The 11,110-nt window shown below is 35.3% G+C and overlaps 1 protein-coding gene across 1 annotated transcript; it reads left to right on the forward strand.

The window, feature by feature from the left end:
• Positions 1–1,745: 1,745 nt before the first annotated feature.
• HELRODRAFT_142818 (hypothetical protein) lies at positions 1,746–5,403 on the forward strand (the record flags this gene model as incomplete). The annotated part of the gene is made up of 4 exons (XM_009033814.1): positions 1,746–1,831; positions 2,237–2,468; positions 5,055–5,133; positions 5,210–5,403. Coding segments are annotated over 4 exons (591 nt in total), but the record flags the coding sequence as incomplete, so codon positions are not given.
• Between the last annotated feature and the right edge of the window lie 5,707 nt (positions 5,404–11,110).

The following is an 11,110-nucleotide window of genomic DNA, read 5'->3' on the forward strand; positions in this document are numbered from 1 at the left end:
TTAATTAGGTGAGGGCCACGGATCCTGACACAGACCGAAAGGGGAGCATAAGATACAGCCTCACCGGACAGTTCCCAGATGAAGGTTGGATTAATTATTTATTTTAAATAATAATTTTAATTAGGGATATTATATATATATATATTTATTTATATATATATATATATTATGTTCGTAATAGACCATAATTTTTTACAATATTCTATAAATTCTACCGAATGTTTGGCGTTAATATGTTTGTAGTTCGTTTTTAAGATTTTTCTCACTAAAGTTTTTTCGCAAAACGTTTGGTTTATTAGAATTTAAAATAAACTTATTCTCCGAGTTCATGCTGCAAATAAGGCCATATTTCGATTCCGAATGAAGTTGATTATATTGTTATTGGTTATATATAGTTATATAGTGTTATATACAGTTGTTAATATGTATATATATATATATATACATATTTATATATAGTTATTTATAAAGATCACTGGGTTTTCGGAGCGTTATTCAATTTGTAGTTGAGTTTCTCAATTTTTCTAGCGAGATTTTTATCATCTTGATGAAGTTTATTAAGGTTAAATATCAAAGTCTTTTTAATATTTGACATTTTTGACCAAACATTATTAACAACGTTATTACTACAGAAAAGCTCTTCCCGGCATATATATAAAGTATTATTATCACCTTTATCATTTTCATTACAATCGTCACCAGCATCTTCACCAATACCACCCTCATCATCACCACCACCATCATCATCACCACCACCACCCAGGAATCTTCATCATAAACAGCCACACGGGGGAAATCTACCTGACGAGGTCTCTGGACCGAGAGACCAGGGCTGTCTTCAACTTCAACGTTCTTTCATATGATGAAGTTGACAACAACAACAACAATAATAATAATAATAATAATAATGGTGATGGTTATAATATTAATAATGATGATGTTGATGATGGTGGTGGAGATGATGGTGGTGGTGGAGAGGATGATGATGATGATGGTGGAGAGGATGATGATGATGGTGGTGGTGGTGGTGGTGGACTGTTTAATATTTCGTCCACTTCAATATCATCATCGTCGTCGTCGTCATCATTATCAACACATAGGCGCGCCAAAAATCGTCATAATAATAACAATAATAATGATATTAATAATAATAATAATGATGATAATAATAATGACCACCATCACCATCGTCTGCCACATCATCATTTTTTGCAATCGTCGCTTCTGTCGCCGTCGTCATCGCTAACCGGCTTCGCCGAGGTCCGAGTTCTACCGCGCGATATCAACGATAACGCTCCGAGATTCGATTCTAACCGACTAACCGGTCGAGTACTGGAGCACTCCAGATCTGGTAGGTCGGGAGGAGGTATTAACGGGGATGACACGATTGCTTAGTTTCAATTCATATTCATTAATTTAGAAATAATTATCGGGTGATTCTAATTAATATTTCAGTTAATTATGATTAGTAACTCAAGGTGATGATGGTAATGAAAAAGAAGATGATGATAATTATTAAAATAATTATTTTTCCCCCCAAAAAAACCGCCCCAATTAATTAATTAAAATAAACGAACCCTTCACCAACCCTTAAAGGAATCTCAATACTGACAGTCATAGCCAGTGACCCAGATAACGGCGTAAATGGGTCGGTGACCTACTTTCTGAAATCGGGTCACCTCTCGAAAGTAGATCAACCCATTTTCCAAGTCGATCCCTTGATGGGGTTGGTGACCACGGTGCAGAGCAATGCTCTCGATAGGGAGGTCCAGGATGTCTATTACGTCACCGTGCTGGCCAGAGACAAGGGCAGTCCGCCCATGTCCTGTGAGTGAGTGAGTGAGTGAGTGAGTGAGTGAGTGAGTGAGTGAGTGAGTGAGTGAGTGAGTGAGTGAGTGAGTGAGTGAAAGAGAAGAAAATGAATGACAAACTTACCAAAAAATTTATTTCAACTGACCATCTGATCAAAAATTGTTCCGATCAACCAATCAAACAACGACCAATCAAACAAATAACAAATCACAACATAGCAAATCAAATCAACCGACCAATCACAGCACACCAACCACAATCCAACCCCAAACTAACCAGTCAAGCCAATCACATCACACCAACCACAATCCAATCCCAAACTAACCAGTCAGCCAGCCAATCACATCACACCAACCCCAAACTACCCAGTCAGCCAGCCAATCGCATCACACAAAACACAATCCAACCATCCAATCACAGCCAGCGCCACAGTAACCATATACATCGACGATATCAACGATCACTCGCCGAGATTCACCCAAAAAGTTTACGCTACAAAAATTTCCGAAAGCGTTGCTAAGGGCGAGGCCGTTGCTAGGGTCGTGGCCGTTGACAACGACGTTGGCTTCAATGCCAAGTTGACCTTTTCCCTGGCCGAGTCGAACCGGCAACACTTCTACATCGTCAGCGACGACTTCATGAATGATACTGGTGTTGTTAGGATTTTTAAAGTTGGTCATGATGATTATTATAACCCCAACCCTAACCACCCCCGGTAGTTAGGGTTGGGGTTATAATAATTAATTAATCAATCGATTGTTCATTTGTTTATTTTATTCTTTCGTTCATTCATTTATTTATCTATTTTTTCATTCGTCCAATCAGTTAACTATTCAATCATTCGACTATTTCTTCCTCTCTATTTTGTTTATTCTCTGCACATTCAATTATTCATTCATTCAACTAATCAGGCAATCAGTAAGCCAATCAAATCAAACCAACCAACCAGCCAATCAAATCAAACCAACCAACCAGCCAATCAAATCAAACCAATCAACCAGCCAATCAAATCAAACCAATCACCTAGCCAATCAAATCAAACCAACCAGAGGCGCCCACTTGTCCAAAATATTGGGGAGCCCAGGCCAGGGCCATCTATTGATATATTATACCATATATATATATATATATATATATATATATATATATATATATATATATATATGGTATAATATATCAATATATATATATATATATATATATATATATATATATATATATTGATATATTATATCATTACTTATTTCATTACTTCCTATATATATATATAGGAAGTAATGAAATAAAACATTGAAACAAAATTAAAACAATGCAAATGTTTTTAATCGTAAATCATTTCGTTTAAAAAATCATTGCTTAATTGTTTAATGTCAATTGACTCATTTGAGGTTCGGTAGCTATGTAGCATCGCTCTGCGTGGTTCAGCTTCGCCAGTCACGTTTTTAGACATCTTAAGGCTGAGAAACTTCTCTCTGCTGTGCAAGTTGTTACAGGTGATGTCAAAAAAAGCATTAAAACTTTTAAAATTTTGGAAAATATTTTCTGCCTAGATTTGCATTTAATCAGATCAGCAATAACATCTCGCATGCTTTGGATTTCCTGTTTTGAATTACTACAGTCATGGCAGATGAGGTCTCGAAATATTTTCAGGTGTAAAATAAGACGATCTTCAATTGTATCATTTCAGTAATATTCTAAAAGCTTTGAAACTTTTATATCCCAATACTGCAAATTTAAATCACCTACAACTGAGATTTCAACGTTTTGGGCAATAAGAAATCCTTCGGACTTGAATCTTGTTTTCAGACATTCAAGTACAGCATCCATGGCTTGAAGGTAAAATTTTTTAAAATACTTCTTCGGATTAGAAGGAGTATTTTAAAAGAAGGAGTTGTCCCCTTTTTTGGGTGGGGGCACGTCTTACGCGCGGCAATGATGGGGCTTCTATATTATTTTTTGCCGCTCTCAAAGTTACTTTATGCCAAAAGTCATTGAATTTTGTGTCTTTTTTGCTTGAATTACTGTATACAAATCTCTAGAACTAAATATGAAAATTTTATGGAAAGTTTATAAATTATTTAAATTAATTTGCTTAAATTACGTTATACAAATCTCTGGAACTAAATATGAAAATGGTATGGAAAGTTTAGAAATTATTTAAAATTTTATCTAAAAAAATATTCAATTTTTATAACAAAATATTGGGGGCTCAGATTTGTGCGGGCCTGAGGGACTAAATATTTGGGGGATCGAGCCCTTCCAAGCCCCATGGAGTCGGCGCCTATGAAACTAACCAACCAATCACAGCCAATCAAATCAAACCAACCAACCACAGCCAATCAAATCAAACCAACCAATCAACCAGCCAATCGACTTCGAGTCCCAGCGTTCTCCAATCTTCAACCTGACGATCAGAGTTCAAGATGTGGACCCCACTCACGTGGACAGCTGCCATCTTGAAATCACCATCACCGACTTCAACGACAATCCGCCTGTATTCGTGCCTAACAATAAAAACGTTCGTTCATTCCGTGGATTGAGTGAAGGAAAATGAATGAATGAGTGAATTCATGCATGTATGAATGAATGAATTCGTGAATGAATGAATTAATGAAAAATGGATGGATAGATAGATGAAAAAAACAAATGCACGAATGGATGAATGAGTGTGTGAATGAATGAATGAATGAACGAATGAATGAATGAATAGTAAACGGATGCTCATTCCATTCGTTTATGAACGTATTTTCCGTAAATTGGTTGATTGATTGACGAGAAAATAAATGAATGAAAGAATGAATGAAAGATGAATGAATAAAAATATGAATGAATTGGATCTGTAGATGAATGAACGAACGAACGAACGAATGAATGAATAGATATTATTTCACTTTAAATTATTATATATTGTTCTTCGAAAAAAGGTGGTTGTGTATGAGAATATAACAATTGGCACGAAACTCCACACATTCAAGGCATTTGATTCAGATTCTGGGATTAATAAACTATTCAGGTTCGTTTATTCATTCATTCATTCATTCATTTATTTATCTAATTGCATACTTAATCACTCTATCAATTATAGATTAAATGACCTATTAACATATCTGCCAACATTTATTATTCAATTATAATGATCATTTAATTATTCCACCCACGCATTTAATTTCTCGTTGACCAATCACAGCTATTCTCTGGATCCGGCAACCAATCCGGATGGTTTATTCAAAATTAATGAAGAGGGCGTGGTCAGTGTGGGCGGAATTTTAGACAGAGAGGCCGTACCGTCTCATAGGCTCCATATATTAGCAATCGACGAAGGTTGATTGATTGAATGAATGAATGATTCATTCATTCATTCATTCATTCATTTATTAATTTATTAATTTATTCATAGGAACGCCTCGGCTAACGGGTACTGGCACACTAATTATAAACCTCCTAGACGTCAACGATAACGCGCCAACGTTAGCCAACCAGCACATCCCTATTATCCTTTACGAGAACCAATTCCCTAATCGTCCGGTGTCAGAAGTCAGTGCCCATGACCGCGATACCCTAACGAATGGACCTCCCTTTGAGTTCTGGGTACCGTGTTTTGGAGAATGTCCATGTTACGATCATCCACACTGCTCTGATTTTGAATTTAAATACATACCAAGTATGTGGTTGAGTGTGTCTGTGTGTGTGTGTGTGTGTGTGTGTGTGTGTGTGTGTGTGTGTGTGTGTTACTGGCATCATTGTATGAATGAATAATCAATCAATCAATTAGCTTGTAAAGCGCTATTTCCGCGATGTTCAACAGCGCTCCTCAATGAATTTTGAAAACAGATGGGTCTTGAGATCCGCTCTGAACTTCGTAAGTGATGGAGAAGTGGTCAGAGAAGTAGGTAGAGAGTTCTAGAGAAAGGGGCCAGAAAAAGCAAAAGCAGATTTGGCAAAAGAGTGTTTAACACGAGTTAAGAAGAAGCGAGAACAAGAAGACGATCGTAAACCGGGGCGTTTAGGTTTAATTAATATATCTGATAAATACTTAGGAAATAATTTAGATTGAGACTTATACATGAACGTGCAAATTTTAAAAATTATTCTATATTTTATAGGTAGCCAGTGCAAGAGAACAAGATATGGAGATATATGAGAAAAGAAAGGGGCACGAGCAACTAGACGAGCAGCAGAGTTAAAAGCTTTACTTAAAGGATAGAGTATAGAGTCAGGAAGACCATAGTAGAACGAGTTACAATAAACAATCCTAGATAAGACCAACGAAGTAACAAGAAGGAGAAGAGTAGGATCATCAAGAAAAGGCAAAAGTTTTTTTATTCTACGTATATGAAAGTAAGAACTTCTTGCAACACTATTATTCTGAGAAGAAAGAGACATGAACGAATGAATGTATGAATGAATGAATGAATGAATGAATGAATGAATGAATGAATAGATGAACCAATGAGTGATTGATTGAGCGAATAATCAATAAATAAATAAACGAACAAATGAACGATCGAACTTTAAAATTGTTATTAATTTTGAAAGAAAAAGTCACTAGCACACGTAAAAAAGAACCAACTTCAACAACAACATCAACAACAATATCAACATTTACAATAACATTAACAACTTCAACAACAACATCAACAACAACATCAACATCATCAACAACAACATACATCACAAACAAATACACCACAAATAATAATCCGCAACCAACTTCTACCTCGTGCACGCAGACGGGGGGCCAGCCGGATTCGGATCCGGATTAGTGACCAGTTTGAAGTCGTTCGACAGGGAGCAGCAGAAGCAATACGTCATCCCCATCGTCATAAGGGACAGTGGAGATGTGCCACTGTCGGCCACTAACTCACTGACTATCGTCATCGGTGATGTCAACGATAACGTGCATTCAGCTGGCACTAAAAGGGTCACGGCCATTCAGTGCAGAGGTGAAGGTCATTTTTGGATGGTTGGATGGATGGATAAAAGTATTCATAAATGAATGAACGATTGAGTGAATGAACGAACGAACGAATGAATCTGAGTAAATGAATGAATGAGCAGTAGTAGTAGAAGCCATAATCACAATATGCTCTTCCACTCAAAATAATTCAATACTCTTTTAGATGGTTCAATAAGATGTCTTATTACAACATAATTTCGCTACTAGAATTCGTTTACTAAAAAAAAATTTTTTTGACTCACCCCAATGTACATACCTCCATTCCGAATTTACAGGTTTGAAAAATCTCAACAACATCAACAACAATAATAATAACCACAACAACAACAACAGTAATAATAATAACGACGATGATGACGATGAAATCGAGTTGGGGTACGTGTATGCTGCTGACCCAGATGACTGGGACAGGGGTGATAAGACCTACACATTCGTTGAATACGAGCCCCACTACAACCGCTTCAAGTTTGTTTGTCATAATTTATTCATAATTAATTATTTATTTAATTAATAATTTTATTATTTATTTGTTTATTTATCTGTTTGTTTATTTATTTATTTATTTATTACATGACTGACCACGAGGGCCTGTTTAGCCAGTCGAGAAAAAAAGAAAATAATTTTCAATTAAACTTATTTTTATTTTTTATATTTTATCATTATTATATTTTATTAATTTTCAATTAATTATAATAAATTAATTATAATAATTATTATTATTAGCAGTAGTAGTAGTAGTAGTAGTAGTAGTAGTAGTAGTAGTAGTAGTAGTAGTAGTAGTAGTAGTAGCAGCAGTAGTGTAAATAATTGCAGCAGAAATAGTAGTAGTAATAGTAGCAATAATGTTACAATAATATAAATAATAAATATTATTATTATTTTTGTTATTATTATCATTATTATTATTATTATTATAGGGTAAACTCTCAAACCGGTATGCTCTACAAGTTAGGCAACATAGTGGAAGGTAGTTACGAACTGAAGGTCAAGGTTCACGACAGGTCGTGGTCCACTGAGGTCGTCAGTCACGTGATCGTCGACGTCATAGATAGTGACGTCAGATGCTCTGGTGATGATGATGATGATGATAGTGGTGGTGGTGGTGATGATTGGAGAATCGCGTCCGTGATTGTTAAAGGTTTTTTGAAATTTTTTTTTTGGAAGAATGTTTCCAAAGAAGTGAATGAATGAATGAATAAATGAATGAATGAGTGATTGATTGATTGATTGATTGATTGATTGATTGATTGATTGATTGATTGATTGATTGATTGATTGATTGAACGAATGAAGACTGAATGAATATAGAATTGAATGATTGAGTGAATATCTTGTAACGTCAACAAAATCATGGCAATTGGCTAAGAGTCAACCAACCGCTTTTAAATGAATGGATGGGTGAATTAATGTATGAATTAATGATGAATGAACACACAGGAATGACGTCACGTGATTTAATATCAGCAACATCACCGGAAGGGGAAGAACCAAAGATCCCAAATAACCGACTGAACGCCTTCTCCAACCTCCTTTCGAAACATTTGAAAATACCGACAAAAAACATCCACATTATATCAGTCGGAAATCAACAGTCGTCAGGAGCACCAGCAGCGACTTCATCGTCATCGTCGTCCTATATTTTATTTTCTGCCTTTCGCGATGTTATTCTTAATGGCGCCGCAAGTAAACGCTATTTCGAGGCCACAAAGTTGAACTATATCATAAGCAAGAATGTTAATGAGGTATGTGTGTGTCTCTCTCTCTCTCTCTCTCTTTCTCTCTCTCTCTCTCTCTCTCTCTCTATTTATTTCATTCTTTTCTTGGCTGTACAAACGGTTAATTTTTTGTTCCAATAACTTACTAGTTTCTTCCCATTAAACCATTATTTTGTTAGTTCTTCTTAACTCGTGTGAAACACTCTTTCTGCTAAATCTACTTTTGCCTTTTCTGGCCCTTTTCTCTGGAACTCTCTACCTACTTCTCTGACTACTTCTCCATCACTTACGAAGTTCAGAGCGGATCTCAAGACCCATCTGTTTTCAAAATTCATTGAGGAGCGCTGTTGAACATCGCGGAAATAGCGCTTAACTTATTGATTGATCGATCGATATTTAATTCTATATAACTCTATACAATTTTATATAACTCTATATAACTCTATACAACTTTATATAACTCTATATATAACTTTATATAACCCTACACAACTTTATATAACTCTATATAACTTTATATAACTCTATATAACTCTATATAACTTTATATAACTCTATATAACTTTATATAACTCTATATAACTTTATATAACTCTATATAACTTTATATAACTCTAAATTATCTCCAAAGTATATTCTTTGAAACTACTTCATTTGTTTGTTCATTTGTTCGTTCGTTCATATGTTGTTTTTGTTATGCATTCATCCGTTCATTCATCAGTTCAATCATTTATCTATTAATTCACTCATTCATTAACTCACATATTCATTCCGTCATTCATTCCATCACTCATTAATTCATTCATTTATCCATCAACTCATCCATCCATCCACGCATCCATCAATTCATCCACGCATCCATCCATCCATCCACTAAACAGTTCTCACAAGTGCTTGGATCGCCATTCATATCTTCACCGATCGACCTCTGTAGTCCGAAAACTTGCTCGTCGCCACCACCACCACTACCATCATCATTATCATCACAATCACCACCATCATCATCACCATCGTCGTCATCATCATCGTACGATAGTTGTAAAACAATCTTGCACAAGTTGGCCATGATGAGCTTGTTGGAAGCCAACCAGACGAGTTTGTCCTCACCCGTGTTGCATTATAAGGCCAAATGTTTCAACTGGAGGAATGATGATGATGATGTGATAGTGATGTCATCATTATCATCTTCATCATCATTCTCACCATCATTATCATTATCGTCATCTGGGAGCTGTTTAAATGGCGGAAGAAGACTCAGTGATGATGATGAAGATGATGGTGGTGGTGGCGGTGATGATGATGATGGTTTTGACGGAGAAAATTATGATAATGATTACAACGACGACGATGATGATGATGAGACAGAAGTCATTCGACTACCATTGAAGAGGTGATATTGACACATATACATACTCAAATACACATACATACAAACACACAAACAAACACACACACAAACAAACAAACACACAAACAAGCACACAAACAAACACACAAACAAGCATACAAACAAACTCACAAACAAGCACACAAACAAACACATAAACAAACACACACAAACAAACAAACACAAACAAACAAACACAGAAAATGCACATGTCGTCATAGCTACGATGGTCCACGGTGCCAGCGCCTAATCAGATCTCTTAGCGGCGATGCTGGTGATGTTTTAATTCATCCGCCATTCCATCAATCCACTAATTTCCATTTGAGTCTTCAAGTTAGGGTTGCCGTCGCAGGTGACAGCGTTTTGTTATATCAGGGATGTGCGAGAGCGGATGAATGTTCCGGTAATTTGGAATTAATTTTACTTTTAAATTCTTATTATCTATACATAAATGTTTATACGAACATACATACACACATACATACATACATACACACATACACACATACATACATACATACATACATACATACTTACATACATACATACATACATACATACATACACACATACATGTTATAGTGGGCGACTTTAATGTTAATTTATTGGACAATGATTCAAATGATTCTAAAGACTTCCAAAATTTACTATTTTCATTTTGTTTCTCGCCTTTAATTAATTTACCAACAAGAGTAACTTGTAACGCCAATTCATTAATCGACAACATATTTACGAACCTGTATCAACATTGCGAAAGTGGAGTCATAGTCTCAGACTTTTCTGACCATTTTCCAGTTTATGCAATAGTAGAAAATTTTAAAACTGCTATCAATGATGACCAAATTTTATGTAGAAAAATTAATAAAACATCCATTTTCTTTATTAAAAAAGCCCTCTCACTTCAAAATTGGCATTCAGTTAAAAACGAGAATAATATAGATACAGCATGCCTGAATTTCTACAATATACTCAATAAAACTCTTGACACATACGCACCTCTGCAGTGGCAGAAACAAAAATATAAAAAAGCATGGGTATCTGATGAAATAATAAAATTATCAAAAAAACAGAATCGACTGTATAAAATAGCAGTCGCTGCACCAAACTCCGCTAATGTTGAAAAATATAAAAAGTTTAGAAATTACTTTACATCAGTAAAGAGAAAGGCAGAAAAAAATTATTTTCAACAAAAATTTGAAGAGGCAAAGAGTTGCTCCAAACAAAAATGGGAAATAATAA

The sequence above is a fragment of the Helobdella robusta genome (assembly GCF_000326865.2).
Source record: "Helobdella robusta unplaced genomic scaffold HELROscaffold_99, whole genome shotgun sequence".
Taxonomy (NCBI): domain Eukaryota; kingdom Metazoa; phylum Annelida; class Clitellata; order Rhynchobdellida; family Glossiphoniidae; genus Helobdella; species Helobdella robusta.